The 21,311-nt window shown below is 43.8% G+C and overlaps 1 protein-coding gene across 9 annotated transcripts in view; it reads left to right on the plus strand.

The window, feature by feature from the left end:
- Nucleotides 1–11,579, plus strand: part of TNRC6B (trinucleotide repeat containing adaptor 6B) — a 252,590-nt gene extending 241,011 nt beyond the window's left edge. For all 9 annotated transcript variants that reach the window (XM_061418603.1, XM_061418609.1, XM_061418606.1 and 6 more), the window contains 6 exons: nt 1,218–1,364; nt 1,620–1,715; nt 4,725–4,949; nt 5,625–5,695; nt 8,488–8,627; nt 9,520–11,579. In XM_061418603.1, coding sequence (XP_061274587.1) covers nt 1,218–1,364; nt 1,620–1,715; nt 4,725–4,949; nt 5,625–5,695; nt 8,488–8,627; nt 9,520–9,907 — 1,067 coding nt within the window. In that variant the 3' untranslated portion in view covers nt 9,908–11,579. The remainder of the gene's footprint in view (nt 1–1,217; nt 1,365–1,619; nt 1,716–4,724; nt 4,950–5,624; nt 5,696–8,487; nt 8,628–9,519) is intronic.
- The last annotated feature ends 9,732 nt before the right edge of the window (nt 11,580–21,311 follow it).

Here is a 21,311-nt window from a genome sequence, read left to right on the forward strand (position 1 = left end):
GGAAAAATAGCAGATTTTCATGGGGTTGTGGGAGGTGGTCTTCGCTCTGTAGGGTTCAGTCAGGAAGACAAGGTGGATGCTGATCACCTGCAAAACAAGTTACTGAGTGGTAAATACAGCATGGGCACAGATGGGTCAAAGAAGTTAGCGGAGTACAGTCTGAGGATGAAAGAAGGTGACTTTGGAGCCAGGACTTGGCATTCATCTGTGCAAAGGATGCCTTGTAACCTGGCTTCTTCTGAAATGTCCAGTGAATTGATTTGTTTTTCATTCACCAAGTATTTATTGCCAGGTTCTAGGGATGTAGTAGACTAGTAGAGCAGTGAGAGTATTTGCTGTTTTTCCTCTTATATTCTGATACATGTAATCTGTTTTCATTGTAGAAAAGTCTAAAATTTTTACTAAAGCAAAAATAAAAATGAGTTTTAGTCTGTGTCCTAAACCTTTTTCTATATAGTATATTTGTGCTACGAATACATATAGTCTCTATTAATGCATATTATCCATATATACTACCATTGTATATATGTATGTAGTATATATATATACCATTCATATATATATACCATTCTTCCTCCTCATGATTTGGAACATAAAAGTTTATTAATTCTGTCATATGATTTAAATATGATATAAAGGTATATATGATATATAAAATATCATATAAAGCTTTAAATATGATATAAAGAAATTGTGAACACATATATTCTAGGCCTTCTGATGATAAGCCAAACGATTCCTGTCGGTTTTCCCTGGTCCTTCCAGAAGCAGTGATCATCTGTGTCTTCTTTTGTGCATCTGAGCCAATTTCCCAGTGAGATAAAGCAGAAGTATCTCCTCTCCAGCTCAGATGTTCTCCCAGTTTTCACCTTGATGTCCCCCCAGTTGTCCTGAGCACCACACTACTCAGTCCTGCCTCCCTGCCCTCGGGCCTGCGTTGGCCTGGGAGCCAGAAGGGCAGGAGCAGGGTCTGCCACTGTCTCTGGCATCAAGTTCACAGGCACAGAGAGGAAGTGGGTGAACATGTGGTGACAGCACAGGAGAGCTGCTGGCAAAGCATGTGTTCAGGCTGACTTTTTTTTTTATGATGAAAATCTGAGCTAAAATACCTTCAGAATTTAGACTTTTCATAGACTGATTTCTTGTATCAAAAAATTACTTGACCATATTTTGAACAATTTCCTACCTCAATCTAATATTTGTTCTCCTTGTCTCAGAATTCCAACCAGGAGTGCCATGGAAAGGTATCCAAAACATTGACCCTGAATCTGACCCCTATGTCACCCCAGGAAGTGTGCTGGGGGGTACAGCCACATCTCCCATTGTAGATACTGACCACCAACTTCTGCGGGATAACACCACAGGTAAATAAGTGAAACCCTTCATGTATATCCAGCACCCAATATTTTCCTGTTTGGCAGTCTCTGGCTTCATTTGCATTCTCTGGTGTCTAGTAATTACACCAGGAAATGCAGGACTAGGTAGCTTTGTTTTTCACGCTTATTTTTTAGATTGTCCTTCCTTTTATCAAAGGTCAAATAAAATACTTCAAGATTTGACTAGTTTCACTGATACTTACCTGCAGTTTTTTCATCTCGTTCTTCATTTGTCATCCAAAGGGTCTAATTCTTCCCTCAACACCTCGCTGCCTTCACCTGGTGCCTGGCCCTACAGTGCCTCTGACAACTCCTTTACCAACGTTCATAGCACTTCAGGTAGGTGTGTGACCCATTTCTTCCCCTCTGGCTAGCACTTTCCTATCAGGTTGCATTGTACAAAGGAAATTGGCATTTATTTCTTAAGGAATAAATTATAGCAGCTGAACAACACAGGTCAGCATGGATGGAGAGACACCTCTCATATAGGCCGCGTCCCTGGGGAACTTGCAGGCTCACAGAGGCAGGATGAGACAAATACCATTTAGGACCGAGGCAGATGGTGACATCATTGCAAGGAGCTGTGGGTGTTGTGAGGACAGAGGTTATATCCTGATGACACAAGTGCTTTTCTTTTAACCGGTCTGCCAAGAAAATCAGGGGCCATGGGAAGAACCAGTTAAGTTCAGCTTGTTATTTCTAAGGCAGCCAATTAGAGCTTGCTTTTCTCTAAAAATTCTTCCACTTACAGACAAAGGCTAAGGGCAGATGGCCAAGGGGGAAAAAAGAGGACCTTGGTTAATTCTACAACATTTGCTGAGTTCCTTGTGTGTGTGTTTGTGTGTGTGTTTTGTTTTGTTTTTAAAGACAGTTGGGAATGGAAAACTTAATGGATATAAAAAAGCCTTTGAAGTCACTTACTTAGCACAACACCTTACAGGTTGGTAAACCAGTCATTAGTAATTGGCGCGTTGGTCTTGCAAAAGTTGGACCTTAAGCCATTGAAGTCATTAAGGCTTCTGCTCTTTGTCCAAGTAAATGCAAGTAAAACAAATTCTTAGCTACCTACCAAGACACTGCAGGTTAATGACCTTACAGATCACCTTCTTTTTGTTTCCACTTCTGCGTCGTGCCGACAGTACAGTAGCCTCATTTATCGAATGCTCCTGCAGACCATGCAGCATGCTAAGCCTTGAGCATAAATTCTTATCTTACCTTCACCAAAATCTGTGGGGAAGTTCCTGCTATTATCCCATTTTATAGATGAAGAAACTGAGACTCAAAGAGCTGATAGAGTTTGTTGCAGGTCTGAGTGAGTGTGTAAAGGAGCCAGCTCCATGTTCCATGTTTCTGCACACCACCCTCCATCATTCTTTCATAGGACTTCGACCAGAGTGGTACATTTGTCACAGTTGATGAACCTACAGTGACACCTCATTCACCCAGAGTTCATAGTTTTGTTTTTGCATTTTTCTTTTTGACTGTACCATGTGGCTTGAGGGATCTTAGTTCCCTCAAGTGAAAGCTCAGTGTCTTAACCACTGGACTGCCAGGGAAGCCCCCTGTGTCCGATTTTTAAGAGGTACCAATGTAGGACTGAAGGCCTAGGACTTCTGCCTTTACATGTAAAAATTCGTTTTCACCTCTTATTCCTGTAAGTGCCCATACCCCTTTTTTACAAGCAGATGATCCCCTGAGAGGTAACCCCACGCATCACCTGGACTTGTTTAAAACTGAACATATACCTCCTCCCCACCCCCAAATTGTCTTTCTTTTATAACTAAACTCTAACTGCTTAGTGGTGCTGTTGTGCATCCCTTAGTTGCAGCATCTCTTCCCTTTAGCCTCCTCCTTACTCTTTCCCGTCTCCCCTGCTCGCAGGATTCAGGCACTGATAACGCCTCCCAAGTGCTTTCTTCTCTCTCACATCCATTTCTGCTCTTCCATTCTTTGTGCTGTCACCCAGGTTCTGACCCTCGTTTGAATACTACCTACTAAATCTGCTGCAAAACAGATGGTATCTAAAACTTGGGTCAGCCCCCGGTTGTTCTGTATGGCCTCCTGTACCTCTCTGCCCCGGTAATTGTTCGGCCACAATTGCAGGGAAATGTATTTGGTCCAGAGAGAGTTCAAGTTGAACCTTGGTTTGTATTTTCCTGTTTTGCTGAGCCCATCCATTTATATCAATCCTTCAAGACTTATCTTGGCACAGTCTTTGCTGAGAGCCCAGCATTGTCTTTCTCCTCCACGTATTGAGCAGATATGTTCCCTGGGGTTACAACTCTGTGTTCATCTGTTCCATCTTCCCATCTGAACTTGAAGTTCTTGAGAATAACTGTTTATATTACCCATAGCACTGATTTAGGGCCTTAAAGTAAACTAAGCGCTTAGTGAATATTTGTTGATTGTAATTTTAAAATCCATTTGAATGTTGCTGTCTACTATTCTGGATCAAGAAAAGTATAATTTTTAGTGTAGTTTCCAATCAATAAGTATTTATAGGATAAATACTTTAGTTCTTCCAGGGTTCACATTCTTTGATATCTGTAAGACTAATGGCTTTAAGGGTGATTTCCTTGAATTTATCTTCCTTTTCAGATTGTATTTAGTTAAGAAGCGGTAGAGAGTTCGGAGAAGGCAATGGCAACCCACTCCAGTACTCTTGCCTGGAAAATCCCGTGGGCGGAGGAGCCTGGTAGGCTGCAGTCCATGGAGTCGTGAAGAGTCAGACACGACTGAGCGACTTCACTTTCACTTTGCACTTTCACGCATTGGAGAAGGAAATGGCAACCCACTCCAGTGTTCTTGCCTGGAGAATCCCAGGGACAGGGGAGCCTGGTGGGCTGCTGTCTGTGGGGTCGCAGAGTCGGACATGACTGAAGCGGCTTAGCAGCAGTAGCAGTTAGTTATCTTATTAACTCTTTGGGCTTCCCTGGTGGCTCAGACAGTAAGGAGTCTGCCTGCAATGCAGGAGACCCAGGTTCGATCCCTGGGTTGGGAAGATCCCCCTGGAGGAGGAAGGAAATGGCAACCCACTCCAGTATATTTGCCAGGAAAATCCCATGGACAGAGGAGCCTAGCAATCCATGGGGTCGCAAAGAGTCGGACAAGACTAAGTGTCTGAGAGTTAATTCTTTAGTTCATGTGTTAATATGTCAATTCAGAGTAATAGTCACTGAGAATTTATGTTAGATAAACTCAGAGAACAATGTTATTTTGTTATTCTTCAAACATCTACTTAGACTGTAAAACTGTATTTATCTGTGTGTATATGTAAAATATACACGTGTTTGTTGGCAAAACGGATGTATCTAACCTTATTTCCTCCTTCTTTTTCTCTTCTTTCAGCAAAGTTTCCTGATTACAAATCAACATGGTCCCCAGATCCCATAGGACACAACCCCACTCATCTCTCCAACAAGATGTGGAAAAACCATATTTCCTCAAGGAACACTACAGCGCTGCCCCGCCCGCCTCCCGGTCTGACCAACCCCAAACCATCATCTCCCTGGAGCAGCACAGCACCCCGCTCAGTCAGGGGGTGGGGGACACAGGACTCACGGCTCGCCTCCGGTGAGGAGCTGCCCGAGGGAGCATCATTGTTCCAACACAAGAGACTCATGCTCACACACAGTTGAAGACGTGACGTCTTCACAGGAGAGGAAATCATGGTTGTTGGGTAGAGGAAAAAGTACCTCTTGAGTAGAAAATTGAAGTCAGCCTATAAAGGCACAGGGACCTGAGAACTCCCAAGGTCTTGATGGAGTAAAGATGAGAACCTTGGGAGCCAAATGTTGTCTTGCAAATAAGGCATAAAAGTGTGTAGGATCACAGTCTAGGAGAAGAGAACTGGCTGTTGAGTGACAGGATAAAGAAGGTCAGAGTGAAGCAGAAAGGAGAAGATTTTAAAAAAATATATATTTACTTTTTTGGCTGCATCAGGTCTTAGTTGCGTCATTCGGGGTCTTTCCTTGCGGTGTATGGGCTCATGTAGTAGTTGGACATGCGGGCTTTTTCTAGTTGTAGCACAAGGGCGTAGTTGCCCCAGGACATGTGGTGTCTTAGTTCCCATACCAGGGATCAAACCCTGCGTGGATTCTTAACCACTGAACCGCCAGGGAAGTTCCAGAAGATGATTTATAAAAGGAGGGAAGAAACGTGTGTGGGCTCTGTGAAAATGTTTCTCACATGTGGCCGCCTTAATTTTTTTGTTCGTTCTTCCTGATCCTTCTTTCTGGTTGCTTCCAGCCTCTACCTGGAGTGATGGTGGTTCAGTTCGTCCTAGTTACTGGCTGGTTCTTCACAATCTCACTCCACAGGTAATCATGCTTTCTTGGAATTTTCTGGCTGGGACTTGATTGTATTAAGAGAGAGACACTCAGAGATGTGGGGGTTTAGCAGATGGGAGAGTTCATTTACTTCCTGGTGAGTCTCCCCAACCAATGCCCAAAGCCTACTTCTGAGCCGGGGTGGGGAAGAGACGGTGTTGGCCACTCGGCTTCACGCCTGCCTCCATGGGATGTTAACACATCTAATTTATAAATAGTGAGTGTAGGGTGGTATTACCTGATGAGTTCTGTTTAGCAGAGATAACTTGCTTTGTGGATCTGCCTTGTCAGAATCTGGAACCAAGCAAAAAAAGTTACCTGTTTCTGTGTTGCTCATTCAACAGGACTTCAGGCTCCCTGTCAACCATTTCTGTGCTTCATTCATACACGACTCACCATAAAGCTCTGCATAGAAGGAGTGTGTGGATTTCGTGACTGAAATGCCACACGTGTGCTCTTGTTCTTCCATCCATTGTCCTCTTCTGTGTAGATGGCATTACTGATTCTCTCTCACCAGGATATGCTCTCTGGGTTGTTGTCACAGTGGTGGGGTTTCATTTGCACCAGATCACCCTCTCTTTCACTTGAGTTGCCTGATAACTGACACGTTTGTAGCAACAGATGTTGAGTACTCAGTGAAGTGAAGTGAACCCATGGAAACTGAGCCCGGGTCTTCATTTGGACTTGACAGCACAACCTTTTAACAGCACCTTGTTAAAAAGAAGTCAATTAGACCTCCCTCCCCTTGACACATTGAGTGAATTGTCTGACATTTAATTCATAAATGGATTCATTCACACCTTACTAAGCCAGCATTTTCCAGACTGTTCCCATAGGATAATAATAGGTCTCTGGCCTAATATGTTTGAAATATATACTTGATTAGACAAAATGAAGCAGATACCTTCACTGTAAGACTTCTTAGACCCTTTAATATGCTAACATGCATTATGACCCTCTGTGGGGAAATGCAGATTCTCCTCTGTGTTTGCCCAGTGCACCTATTTGTGGGGAGTAAGTCCAGGGCTCGTATTTTAAGATTCACATTGAGATAGACAGTTTTCTAAATACAGTTAACATGAGAAACTGTCTGGATTAATTTCCATATCTAATCAGCTCAGCTGAAGTTCCTGGGTTATTTATTTAGCTAAGAGTTGACTGAAGTATGAACATTTTATATAACCATCCTCAGAGCTATATATGCCTCATTATTTCTAAGTCGTCACAGTGTGGTGGGTGTGATATGGTTAGGATGATAGAAGCAGTGTTGAAAGGAGCCTGTATTATGAAAAATAGTAAGTACAGACTACTATGTATAAAAGAAATAAGCTGCAGGGATATATTGTACAACACAGGGAATATAGCCAATATTTTATAAGTGGAGGGTGATCTATAAAAATTGTGAATCACTATTATACACTTAAAACTAATACTGTAAATCAACTAGACCAATTGATTAAAATAATTAAAATTAAATTTTAATTTAAAAATAAAATTTGAAAAGAAGAATGGTACTTAATATTTGTATATAAATGAATATAGGGTTTGACTGAGTTTGTATTAGAATTGAGTCATTTTAAAAATCAGAAAGACCTAATAGCACATTAATCTCAACCATAGCTTAAAAGAAAGTTACAGGGTCACATCTTTGGGGACCAGGATAAATTTACTTGTCATCACCTACAGTTTATTGAGAGGACATCTATCCTGAGAAATCACTTGTGACACATACTGACATGCTGATATAGTCAATTGTCATTTTTAAATGCTGAGAGCTTTTCTTAATTATTTTCTATTAAGAATTATGGTGAGACTGGCAGTTTTCATCCTGCAGGATTTCCATGGTAAAACCACAAAATGTTTCCACCACTGCTGCCAGGAACACAACTTTTTAAGGCTGTTTTGGTAGTAATTTGTTTCCCTTCCCCCAAAATGAACCATAAGGTTGGACTGAGCATCTCAAGTAAACCTAGTGAAGATCTGAATACAAATGCATCGACCAGAGTGAATGAACAATTTTGTTCTCTTAAGTCATAGATGAGGAAGGGCAGTTGTCCCAAATCGCTGAACATCCTCATGCTGAGTCTGATAGGGTGAGTGCCTGTAACCTTTGGTCACCTTGGCCATGGGCAGCAGAGAGCACAGAGAAGTAGGCAGAAGTGGAGTCTGTCCTTGGGATGGCCAGAGTAGGAAGAAGGAAGGCATCAGAGTTGTCTGAGTGAGGGCATCCATCAGCATTCTGTGTCGTCAGATGGTTAGCAGTGCCTTCCTTGTTTGTGTCTTTCTCTTCAGCTTTTTGTGAGATTGGAGGAAGAATACTACATTAATAATGTTGCTCAGAACCTTGCATGTTTTCTTAAATTCTTATTTGGTTAACCATTTTATTTCTGTGTTTTAAGGCTCTACCAAACAACACAGGTTCACTCATTTACCTCTTAAGGAAAATAGACTACAGGTTGAATGAATCGTATGCGTTTTGTTTTGAGCTGTATTTATACAGACATTTTTTATCTGCAAAATGGGCACAGGAGATCTGAACCCAGTGCTTTGACTGTCTTGAGATTTGCTTTGAAGACCCTGTATTCAGCGCAGTGTATTCAGGGGAGTCCAGTGCAACTCCCCTGTCTCCAGTTCTTCAGTCATCTCTCCAAAACTGATTTAGTACTGAGGCTGTTAGTTACGAACCGGAACCCCTCCTCACTCACAAAAATACAAGAAAGGTCCCCTGACTTCCTTTCCCACCCCACTCCAGTTTTTATCTCATGACTGTCATTACTCTTTAGATTGATGGGTCAACCTTGAGAACCATCTGCATGCAGCATGGCCCACTGCTGACATTCCATCTGAACCTGACCCAGGGCACTGCCCTGATCCGATACAGCACCAAACAGGAGGCGGCCAAGGCCCAAACTGCACTGCACATGTGAGTACCCATCCTGCCTTCCCTGAGACAGACACGCATGAGGAGGCTCACGTGAGTACCCAGGCATGTGCTTGATGAAACAGGGATGCACAGGACGTGCACACAGGCAGCGTCATCACGTGACCAGCTGCCTGCATACTGAGGTGGCTGATCTCATCTGCCTACGTAAGCGTGGGTGTCATATGTACCCGAGAATCAGAATTCCAAAAGTAACGGATTTGTACATTTTAATACCGTAAAACTAAGCCACTATTTAGAAATGAGACACTGTAAGTGCTGTCCCTTTTCATAATAGAATCTCGCTGCTTGCTTTGGCCTCTTCGTGAGTGGTGATGAAATATTGTGGTCTTAGTTCTGCCTACAGTAGGTGGGGCTGGATCAGACTCTGACCATCCTCCTTCCCGCCGCCGTCAAGGTGGTGAACAGGGAGGAGCTGACTCCCCGTGGCTGCAAGTGCCACGATAGAAAGGTCACACAGAACAAGCGAGCGATGGCAGGCTTAGACAGTGAGCCCACCCTGCGGTGAAGCAGCGCCTCCGATTTCTGGAGCTGGGTCACCTTGATGCTTTGGGCTGTGATCTTTTACCTCCAAGGGAAAAAAGAGGCCCAATATTCACTTGACAAGCAGATTCTGTATCCCGAGGGATATTGCTACATCGTGTCATCCAGTAGTCTTTGGGTATCTTGAGATCGAGTGATACTTCATTGCTCTAAATCAGTACTTCTCAGTCACCTGGTGGTCTGGTTAAAAGACACGCTCCAATGCTGGGGATGTGGAAGTGCCGGTGACAGACGCGTTTCTTTGAGTAGCGAGGACTCGGGATACTCCGTCTCCGTGCCTGCTTCAAGACCTTCCTCAGATGCATAGCTTTCTCCCTCCCCTTTCTTCCAGGTGTGTGTTGGGAAACACTACCATCCTGGCTGAGTTTGCCACTGATGACGAAGTCAGCCGCTTTCTGGCACAAGCTCAGCCCCCTACACCTGCGGCAACCCCGAGCGCACCCGCCGCGGGCTGGCAGTCCCTGGAGACCGGCCAGACCCAGTCAGAGCCCGTCGGACCTGCTCTGAATCTTTTCGGTGGGTCCACGGGGCTCGGGCAGTGGAGCAGCAGTGCTGGTGGCAGCAGCGGGGCCGATCTTGGCGGCGCTTCATTGTGGGGCCCCCCCAACTACTCTTCTAGCTTGTGGGGAGTCCCGACCGTGGAAGACCCTCATAGGATGGGCAGCCCTGCTCCTTTACTACCTGGTGACCTTCTGGGAGGAGGGTCGGATTCAATCTGAACTTAGAACTTTCAACTCTGACCTCGTGACCTTTTTTGGAACAGCAGCAGCACTAACTTGACCTTTTCGTTTTTTTTTTCAACTTGCAATAAATACATTTTTAAAAGGAAAAAAGAAAACGGAGAGAGAAAAAAAAAGGTGGGTCATCGACAGACTGTCTGAGCACATAGTTGCCTCCCTCTGACTTCAGTTTTTCGTTTGGAATATGAATCCAAAAAGAGAACATATCACTCTTGAAATACTTGAATCATGAACGCCAACCTAGAAAGACAATGTGAAGCGAGTACACATACCATTTAAATCTAAACACAAAAAATTAAAAAAATTAGTTTCTAGTTTTTCACTTTTTTCATGTTATATGGAAGTTGTTGCTAAGAAACATATATACTGAAAAAAAAATAGCTTTTTAACTTTGTTTGCACTGGGTGTGTTTCCGTCCTTAGGTCTACCATGTTTGGGAGGGAGGGGAATTCAAAAGCATTGTTGGGGTGGGGGAGGGAAGACTTGACGGAGCCTCACTTTAAAAACAAAAACATAAAAAACCTAAAAAAAAAAAAAAAGGAAAAAATTTGTGATTGGCTGGTTGATAAATACCAGTGTGTTCTGGCACATGTAACTGCCCAGGCATGCTCGTTCTGGTATGTGTGTGCACGTGTGTTCATGTGCATTCGCGTGCATCCTTCTTTCTGTCTCTGTGTGTGTGTTGTGTGCCTGTGTCCTCCTCTTCCTCCTCACCCCCGATTTCTCAGAAAGCTGCATTGCTGACAGTCCGCAGGCTGGCTGGCCGGCCATCTGCTTTTTATTTTTATTTTATTTTGTTTTTTAACTATGAGAACACAGGAGCACGAGCACCTCGGGGATCCGCTGCTGCTGAAGCCACCCCGTTGGGCTGTATTGAGATGAACAGAGTGCTTTTTTAATGAAGAAAGCAGGGAGTTCCTTTACATCTGCGAAGTAGCCCGAGTGAGTTTTCTGTAGCTTTTCTTTTGACCTAGCAGTAGAGTGGAGCACTGCCAAGTCCCCAAAGCCAGGAGAACAGGAGGTACCTCTTGGAGCAACTGTGTGTTTATTTCTGTTTTGGGAAGTAAGTGGCCATTGGGCACATCTGAATATCCATTCAATTTCATGCTGCCTTTTTGTTAGTCTGAATGGGAACAGAAGATAAGACAGTTTTTAGTGCTATGATGTCTCAAATGCAAAAAAAAAAAAACTTATTTCCCCTTTCTTGTGTAATCAGGAATGAGAAGTTGGTCGGAAAGTCAGGTAATGCTGAATTTAAAATTTCTCTTGGTTCTCTATTATTTTATGAAAACAAACAAACAAAAGGTTGTGAGCAGCCTCCTGCAAGCATCTGCAGCTCCTCCTCTCTGCTCCCTTCTTGCTGAGCGTTACCTGTGCCAGGCCGCGGCGTGTTACAGCACCGGGCCATCACTGACAGAAACGTTTACTTAACGAATGTTCTTAAACCAGTGTGTACTTCAAGCGTTTCCTTTTGTTTCTCTGTGTTGTGTATTTCCTGTGTATGTGGTTTTGCTTAGGCAGGTATAACTTAGCAAAGACTTTTTAAGTATTGCACCTTTTTTTGGTTTTGACCTCTTTTTTTTTTTTTTTTTTCCTTGTAATGTTGCTTTTTTTATTTCGGTATTTAAAGACTTTTTTTTTTTTTTAAGCATCAATGTAGTAGTACTCTGGGCTGAATAGGGGGCAACTTTTAATCCACAGTTATCACCAACATGTATGTACTTATGTTGGAATCAAAATGTATCAAACTGCTTTTTGTGAAGAGTTACAGCAGACCTGAAGGGGTACCCCTTTATACAAAGCAGATGGCTGGCGGGGCGGGGGGAGGGGGACGTGTGCCGGTGACGTGCTAGCACTTGTGTGGACACCCCAGTCTGCATTATACTGTTTAACATAAAGTGCCGACATTCTGTACCAGCAAATACCTGCCCATTCCAACCCTTGGTGGGAGCAGACCTCTACTGTCCTCCATAACTTGCTGCTAGTGAGGACAAGGGAGTTTTTCTTTCTTTAGCATCTTTAGTGAAGGATACAACAATGCCTAATAATGTATTTGACTTATAGCTTGGGTCTGTGGGTGGGTGGGTGGGTGGGTGTGTATAGGAAAAGGCAAAAGCTAATTATTTGCATTTAAGTGGTTTTGTGAGACAAAGAATGGGAATTCTGTAGTCCTCTCGGCTTACTCTGTTGATAAACCTAGCCTCGAAAGAGATTGACACACGTAACTCAAGTGAGCGTTGGCTCACTCAAGTCTTTCTGAGCCCTTCGTGGGTGGGTGGTCAGACTCGAGTTCCCAGTGTTGGTTTGGTCCCATTGGATGCCTTGTAGAAAACTAACTGTGCCCTCCGGTTCCATCGCCACCACGCCCCTTCCACTCTGCCCACGCACAAAACGTCTCCTTCCAGCCCCCGCCGACCGCTCTCTTCGTGGGGGAGGGCAAAACCCTGCCATGCGTGGTGACCTCCAGCTGAAGAGCAGCTGTGTTCAGACATCCGCAGAAGGCTAGCTCTGAATGTCCCTGGCCGGCTGTGTGTCTTGGGCTCACACGAGCTTGTGGTGACTGTCCACTGCTGCTCGTGGCCCCTGCCGTGTCCTGCCCCACCCTCCTCTCTTCCTGCCTGTTGGTTCCTTGACCTGCACTATGGGTTAGTTGAGTTCCTTACGATACTACGGTGAAAGCCGGGTGCTAGAGCCCCTCTTGTTTACAAGACATAATGAGGGATTTGAAATATGTAAAAAAAAAAAAAAATAAACATGAGAAGCTAAAATGTTCTTCCATCATAAGCTTAAAGGGAAAAAAACTAAAAACTTAAAAAAAGACCAAAAAGTGCGTATATATATACATATAAATATATATTTTAGATGAAGACTAACTCTGGGAGCATTTAACAGTGTTTTTTGTTTTTGTTTTTAACATTTATTTTCCTGCTTTAAAATTTGCAAGCATTCTCAGGAATTCTAGGGTAGGAAGCCAGTTTTTGGAAGATGGTTTATTTAACCGTATCTTATCCTAGATAGACGGCCGTTTCTTTCCTGTTAATAAACTTTTACAAGTTCCTGAAACTTCAGAAAGTTTAAACAATTTTTACTTAAAAAAATGTAAAAAGTAAAGATTCCAAAAGTTATTGTCATACTGGGTGATCATACATTTTAAAACACATAGAAAGAAATATTTTTTAAAAATTATCAATTTAGCAGCAACAAGTAAATTGACTATCTTAAAAAATATGGGAGAAGGATTAAACTTTATAAGAGCTCTATCATGGATTCATTTCAAATTATGTATAATTTAAGGGGAGAGTGTTTGGTGTATATAAATGGGACTGCCATCACTTTATTTCGTTCCATTTAAGACTGAGCTAAAATCTCCCCGAGGAATTTTTATTTTTATTCAAAGGAACCTTTCTCCCTGTCTCCCCAACCCCAGCAACAAAAGAAAGGAAGAAAGAAACAACAGCTTAAAAAAAAAATAGTAGCTCTAATCTGTAAAATATTACGGTTGGATTGCTGAGAATCTATGTAAAGAGTTAGGAAATATAGGTTAATAATTTTTGGAACAAATTTTAAATGTAGGCATTACTAGAAGAAAAATATCTATGGACTGTTCTATTAATGAAGAATGTGTGTCTTACCTCCGTTTGCTATGGGAGGAGGAGAAAATAGTAGAAGAATCTAATAAGGAACAAGTGATTTTACTTTTTTTAGCTCCCAGCTACTGTTATGCTCATTTTAATTGCTGTTTTGAAGATCTGCTGCTTAATTATCCCCATCCCTCAGCCGGAGATGTGGAGTATTTCCTGTCAGTTTTTGGTGATGTTGAATTCTCCTTTTGTATTCCCTCCTGGGGCCAGGGGTTAGAATTCCCAAGCATGACCACAGCTGCTTTTAAACATCTAAGCTTCCCGGTGGGGAAAGAAACTCCAGCTCAACAGGTAAAGGGAGTGGGTGGGGTTGCTGCCTGCAATTTCTCTAAAACCGCTTTAGTGCCTTCGTACATACACTCAGACATCCTGAGCAGGGGGAACGCGTGTGTATGTGCATGTGGTCTCATCCCTCCAGACGGTGAGATGCCCACCCGTTACAGAAATCGGAGTGGTTCTGGACAGGCCCCAGAGGCAGTGGGCTAAATGCAAAGTCATTAAACAGAAATCAAGGAAATGAAAAGTACGCTTTTATGTCTCGATTATGTGGGATGCCAAGGGCCTTCCTGGCTCTGTGCATCAGCTTCTCGAGTGACAGCTGCAGTGACTTAGAACGTCTCTTTGTGTCAGGCCAGTAGGAAGGGGTTCCTATTTTTCTGCTCTTGTCCTGTGTCTCTTCCCTTTCCCGTCAAGCCCCCTTTTCCTTATCGCGTTGCTGGAAGCTTTGTTTTACTGGTTGGCAGTGACCTAAGAACAGGATATTGTGAGGATACAATGGAAGAGAAAAACTTTTCTTTTCCACCATATTCCTTGGCAAGAGCCATCTCTGCTGGGAGGTCAGATGGCTTCAGGACACTTAGATATGCGATGGAAGCATCTTTTCTTCCACCACATTCTGGCATGGGTTCAGGGGCTTGCTGGTCACCTCACATTACACAGATTTACTTTATGAACATTTTGATCATGTACATTTGTGCTTTCCAGTTTTTACCAGGTTCCTGTCATTTTTTAAGACACTTGATTACTAGTGGCCAGAGGTGTCCAGCTCTCAAATATCATGAACTTGGTTTCTGTTGACCACATGAGTGGCCAAAAGGAAGGAAGCACTAGAAGGGGAAGGGAAGTCTTCCATCAGACTCGGGACCTCCCCAGGCAATTGAGATCCAGTGCCATGACCTAATTTTAGGTGTTTAAGAAAAAGAAAAGTACAGATCTCCGAGATACTGTGATGAAATGGATGGTCCATGTGGCATCTCAGATTCTCCAGTCCCCAGCCCTCGATCTCTCTCATTTACAGCATTCACAGATGTTAACTTAGCAGTGCTGCAAGTTAAAGTTCCAAAGCACAGTCTTCCATCAGTGTCCCCCAGTCAGTCAACATTACGCCTCAGTTGCCATTCAGTCTGTTTTAGCATCTTGATTTGTGATTGCTATGACTCCTTTTCTAAGAACTTACCCACCTCTTCTGACGTGAATGTAGCATAAGTTAGCAATGGGTTCTTCCAAGTTCCTATGGGTTGAATGTGGTGTGTAAGGATATGCAGAAAGAAAAAAAAGAGAAATCTCTTTAAGAATTTGGAAGAGAGCTGTTGTTAATATAGCTAGCAGAAGCTAAAATTCCACAGACTATTAACTAATGACAAGGATTCACTCACCACTTTTGTGGGGGGGAGGGGGCAGTTTTTGTAAGGTTAACAGCCAGATTCCATATTGACCTCTGATGCTGTGTACTTTTTCATTCTGTTTTTTCCTCTCTTCTGCCATCTTGACTCTTAAACAGAATGAATATGTCGTGTGTGCTGAGCAGAACGTTTAGGCCTAGCCTTTTCTCTGCCATGTAAACAGGATGTTTTCAGCAGATTTGGCTATAATAGTCATCTCTCAGATTCGGGAACAATTGAGTCTTTATGCAGAAAAGGTCCCCTTCGCCCCCATCCTCAGAGTTCAAATGCAACATGCAACACTCTAGGTCATTGTTCTGAGTTTGGGTTTTTTTCTCTGCTTTTACTTACCTATTACATCTTTAGGAATAGAGATCCATTTTTAGCTGGTATAAAAAAAAAAACCTTTCTTCCAGTGTTTTGCCATACTTCATGTATATGCATTAACTACACTTCTTAGTGTTACTACAGAGAGAAATCTTGGTTCCCCCCCCTCCTCGAGTGTACAAATAAGGTTATGTGCGATAGTGCAGATGTAAATAGCCTCGCCCATGTGTATAAATGAACTGTCAATCTCTAGACCTCAGCAGTTAATCAGAAAACGGGCTGCCCTCCCCCTGGGCTGCAGACTGTGCCACAGCCTCTCTGCTTTCTTATCCCCAAGTACAGGGTATCCACACAGTCTAGAAACAGGCAAGTATATAAGCTGTCATCAAGGTCATCATCAGTCTGTTACAAAACATAGAATATTACCTCTATTTCCAGAGTTTGTGCACACCGTGTGATAAGGCCTGTAGGTTTATGGCCAGTGCCAAAGGTGTGTGTATTTTCAGAGATGGTCCCCGTTTGTTAATGATGGCATTGTTTTCTTGACCTGAAATTTGACAAAGGAGGTACTGGCAACACATTCTTTATTTGGAGTAATTATTGACTTCACGAATCTCTGAACATAGTAATAACATAATTAAAATAGAACAGTGAAATGACCCTGCTCGCTCCAGCAGAAGAAGAGGCCTTGGACACCCACAGGATGGTAAAGGGAACACCGGTCAGGAAACAGCCCTACTCCCCACCAACTGGGTCTCCATGCCATTCTCATATATACGGTCACTTGGTCTAGATCTGGAGTAATTCCCAAGTATTTGATCCTTTGAGTGGTTTTTAAACTGGCAATCTCTTGTAATAACCTCCAGCCACCACCAAAATAGCAAAAGCGATAGAAATTGCCAGTGTTTGCCTCACAGAGTTTAAATAGTTTCCTCTTCAGCTAGCTGGACATCTGAGTTTAACAACTCTGCCTGCCAGGAAAAATGGTACTGCCCTGAGCAAAAAGTCTCTACAGAATTTAGCTGTTGTTTCTTCTTTGTGACAAATGCTTGACTTGTTCACAGAAGGAGAAAGGTCAGAAAGAGGCAAGTGTTCTGTTTTAAATTGAAAAGAAAAAGTGTTTCCCTAAAGTACTTTGTGTCTCCCTTTCATTTTCAAACTATAAATCATTGCTTGGAAAGTAAATTCCCAATTGGAATTGATCCCTTTTGAGCCAATATTAACAAGCTGGGATTGTGTCGTCGTACCCCCCCCCCCCCGCCCCCAAAAGTAGAATTCCTTCACTGCTGCTGGTGAGCAGCTAAAGAGTAACTGTGGAGCGGCTTCTAGTGTGATTGTGGAGCCGAGTGCCTGCCTTCCCTTTCAGCCCCCCACTTCCCTGGACCTCTTACTGCATCTGGAGGGCCTTCTCCTTGGGCTCCCTAAAGGCATGCACAGTCCTGGGTGTGGGCGGCGGCAGCTGGCTCGTGGGAGGTGATGGGAGGCAAGCCGCCACCTCGCTGCAGGACCAGCTTGACAGCTGAGCTTTAAGGAGAGGAAGACAATGTATCTTGTGTGTGTCCACCAAAAATGCAAAAGGAGAGTAGGGTATTTATATAAAACAGCAAAAAAACCTTTGGAACCCTTAAAGAAATCACATACCTTTTAAAGGTAGCAGAGTTTTCACCAAGTGATGCATTCAGCTATGGCACGTCTCGCCAGAAATCTTGGGCTGAGTTAAAAGATAATGTGTTTAAAACACCACCTCCTTTTAAAATTTTGCCCAAGGAGTTAATTTCCTAAGTGTAGTATTTCTGAATGTGCCTTTGTGAGTTCAGAGACCGTCTGTTTTAGGAAGAACCTACCCATTGGGATAAAACAGACGGTCCCCTTAGTCTGTAGGAAAGTCAGCATTTCTCTGGGCCGCTGCTATGGCAGCCGTGGGTTTTCAGTTGCCTCAGTGTTGCATACTGCAGTCACGGGGAAGAAGTTCGGGGACTTGGGACAGGGAACGAGGAGGTGATGGTGCACAGATAACAGACACTGGCTTAGTCCAGGAGTGCAAGTTGAACGTCTCTCAGCATTGCCTAGTCTTCTCCGTGTATATGTGCGTGCGTGGCTGTGGCTGTCTTAGTTTTTGTTTTTCTGTAAGCACTGGAAAATTGAAATCTGGTAACACGGATTTGTGACACATCTGTGCACGTCGAGCAGGCATTTTCTTGCTCCTGCCGCGCACAGAGCAGGCAGTGCGTGGCCACCCTTTGAGTCTGTGTCCTGAGAAGGCAATTCTTTTCCCAAATGGAAGTCACATAATGTTGCTGTTTATGCGAACAGGGTATATTACACACAAGGAAAAGGCTTTTGAAAGGATGAGTTGGACATGTTTGAGAAAGAAAAGCGAAAAATCAGAAACCATGTTTTATTTCTTCAGAACCATTGTAGTTCAACATTAGAAATCCGCAGTGTCTCCTCCTTTGTTTCACGTTTGTTTTAAACGATTCCGCCTCTTCTCCCCACTCCCTCCTAAAGAGATATCAAGTGAATGCTAAGGGCCATTTCCATAATTCCTCAGAACTCCCCAAAGGGGAAAGCAATCCCTCGCAAGATTCCTCCAGCTTCATTCAGGAAGACCTGGGGCGATGCTTCTGTGCTAGCTCCGTCCTCTCTCATGGCCTTGAAATGTATTATTATGCAAATGTGAATTTTGATACTGAATTTAAGAAGAGGTTGTTGGATTTTTTTTTTCTTTTCAAAAAAAAGAAGGGGGTCCGATATGTGGTCATCATTGCTTATTTTGTAACGTGAATTGTAACTATGCATTCTGCAAAGGGAGGGTGGGGGAGAGGGCAGAAAGGGGACGGAAGTAGCTTTGCATCCTTGTTCTACGGTTTCTGTGTCCATGGTGTGCCCCCCATGCTGGCAGGGAAGGGGAGTGAGAGCGAGAAGCCAAGCCGTAAGGTCCGCACAGTGAGGTATACAGGGCCCTGTGAGCCTCGGCCCGGCACTTCCTGGGGTTGGGAGTTGGGGGGCGCCATTCCTACCAACCATTGTGGTCCAGGATCTCCATCCTAGCTGTGCAGTGTTAGTTAGCCTGGTGCAGCATGAGGCCCCTGAAGGCCCCCCCACCCTGCCCCACTGCTCTTTTCTCTGGAAAAAAGTTCTCACCCTTTGCTGAATTCAGAACCCTTGCAAGCTCAGGAAACCATGCCTCACTTGTGCTGACCTTAATCTTTATGTCAATTTCAGAAACCTCCTCCTCCTCGCTCCGTTTTAATTTTTCTTCTTTGATGTTTTTAAGTGAATTTAATTGTAAGGCAACTCTCTGGAGAAGAGGACGGTTGCTTGACAGGCCAACGGGGCTTCTCTTTCCCAACCCCTCCTGCTCCGCCATATTGACATTTCTGCCGCCCTTGCAGTTGTTACACTGTGTGTAGCTAGTGAGCAGGGAGGTGTTTGAAAGCCTGCAGCCTCCTTTTGGTCCTGACAGCATCCCTCCGTCGATCTTGCCTGCAGTGAGTCATGGCCTCCGCATTGCTCTGGTGTAGGCATTTTTGGCAACACACAGTGTCCTAATAAAGCAAGCAACAGTGTTTCCATGCAGCGCTTTTGCTGTCAACATTCACAGTACTGTAACAAGTAACAGACTTGATCAGTCTCCTCGTGCCCCTGCGAGCCTGCACAGGCACGGTCTTATCAGGGTTCCAATCTATTAGATTGCCTTTAGACAAAAAAACAAACACACACAAAAAGCAGAATTCTGATGTTTCAGCTAACACAAAACAATACCTCCAGGTCCACTTCCCCTGCAGCGTAGACCTTTTAACTCCCCTTCTTTTCTGGCCACCAATGGGTTATCCTTGGAAAAATATGAACGTGTAAATAGGAGGATAACTTTTGCAATGTTTTCTTTGCTGTGAAAGTAACCCTAAAATATGATATTTTCCACATTTTTTTTTTAAGCCATAGGAAGTTTCAGCTCTTTTTCTTTCACGTTTAAGAAGAGCAGAACAGGTCAGGGGAGTGGACTTGGCGTTTGTGGGGTGGTGGTCTCTCTATCACCTTCCACACACAATGACGGCAGACCAGTGTTTAAACCCTGTTTGAAATAGAGGCCATCTATTTCAGCTCTGGGTCCAGGGTGGGGAGTGTCTGGATTGCTCTCTTCTGGAAGATCTGTCACCTCCAGGGACTCCAGAACATTTTCTCCCTGAGACCTTGAGCTCTCAACCTTCCTTGGTTCAAACACACACATACACACTTTGAGTAACTGTAGATCATAAAGAGAATCAGTCCCTGGCATTTCAGTTTTGTGCTGTAGAATTCATAGCCTTGTCACTGTGATGCTCTGGAAATTAGTTGATTTCTTATTTGGAAAGAAACTCCTCTGAGACATGCGGACAGCCTTCCTGAAAGGCGCTCGCACCCTCAGATTGTTCTCTCTCCACAAGGCTTGAAGCTGATATTAGGTGGAGGGAAACAAGTTTAAACAAGGGCTGCTTTTAAGGATCTGTCAGCTACTGCGCTTCTAGATTTGGCCGCTCACGAGGCAGGATCAGAATAGATCGTTAGAGATAGCTTCTTCACAGCCTCCCTAGCTTCCCCCATCTTAAACATAAACCCTGTATCTGTCAAGAAGCCCGTTGTAGGTTGGGCTCCCTGATCTTTGTCTAGTGACGACTTCCTTTGAGGGGAAGAAACTTGATAATAAATGCACACATATTCACCACCCACCTTCTGATTTGGGCGCTGTCAACTTGCGGATTTTATTTCTCTGTGTGATGGCCCCTTTTCTGTTTCCTCTTCTGGTCCCTCCTGAGGTTTTCCTGCCCTTATGTCCCTAGGGGGCGCTCCCGAAGGGCTCTGCTGATCGCTGCACTTCTATCCTGGGACACATCCCCCACCACCCTTTGCACACACAACAGTGACCAAAGTGTGTCCAGTGATCTCACAGAAGACATCAAAAATGGTGCATGCGCCGTGAATGTGCTCACAGAGACACGTGCACAAGATTCTGCACCCTTGGCCTTAACCTTAGTATGACTTTAGGTGCAGGAACATTTTTAACAGGTTTAAAAAAAAAAAAAAAAACCTTTCTGGGAGGGAAAAAAAAAGAAACAGCTCAACTGTGCCCACACCTAAGTCTCCCATCATTTGCTTACAACTTACTCCGTGCCCACCCCACCCCCTCCCTGTTTCGAGTAACTAAAACCAGACAAAGAGAAGCAACCTGAGGAGAGGTTTCTGGACTATTTTATCTTTCTCCATGTGGATGGAGAGATACATGCTGCTTTTGGGTTCCATAATCCTAGGGGGCTATGTTTACATAGTAAAATACATCCTACCAAATCAGGAAACTGAAGAATGGGAATCTCTGCAGTGAGAGGTCACTGATGGTGAACCAGAGAAGGGAGGGCTGGGGTGGGGGCAGAGGAGAGGTGGGAAAGCACCACCTGGTGACTCGGGCGGTGCTGCCCCTCAGTGCCCCCTCCTCCCCCGCTTCTCTCCTTGCCCCCTTTCACAGATGGTGCAGAGAAGGGCATCAGAAAGAGGCTGGATCTTTAAAAGGCAGCTTTCCAACTTTGCACACAAACAGGTAACAGGAAGGTACAGCAAAAACCCTCTCATCTGAAACACTGTCCACAGAAACAAAACCTGTAAACGTGACTAAATGGCTGCACAATTTTGATGCTCTCTGCAAGTTACCTAGAAGTGTTTTGTTTTTTTCTTATACTTGAAATAGCTTTTACAATATTATTTTGATGGCTTTCTTTTCTC

The sequence above is a fragment of the Bos javanicus genome, chromosome 5, assembly GCF_032452875.1.
Source record: "Bos javanicus breed banteng chromosome 5, ARS-OSU_banteng_1.0, whole genome shotgun sequence".
Taxonomy (NCBI): Eukaryota; Metazoa; Chordata; class Mammalia; order Artiodactyla; family Bovidae; genus Bos; species Bos javanicus.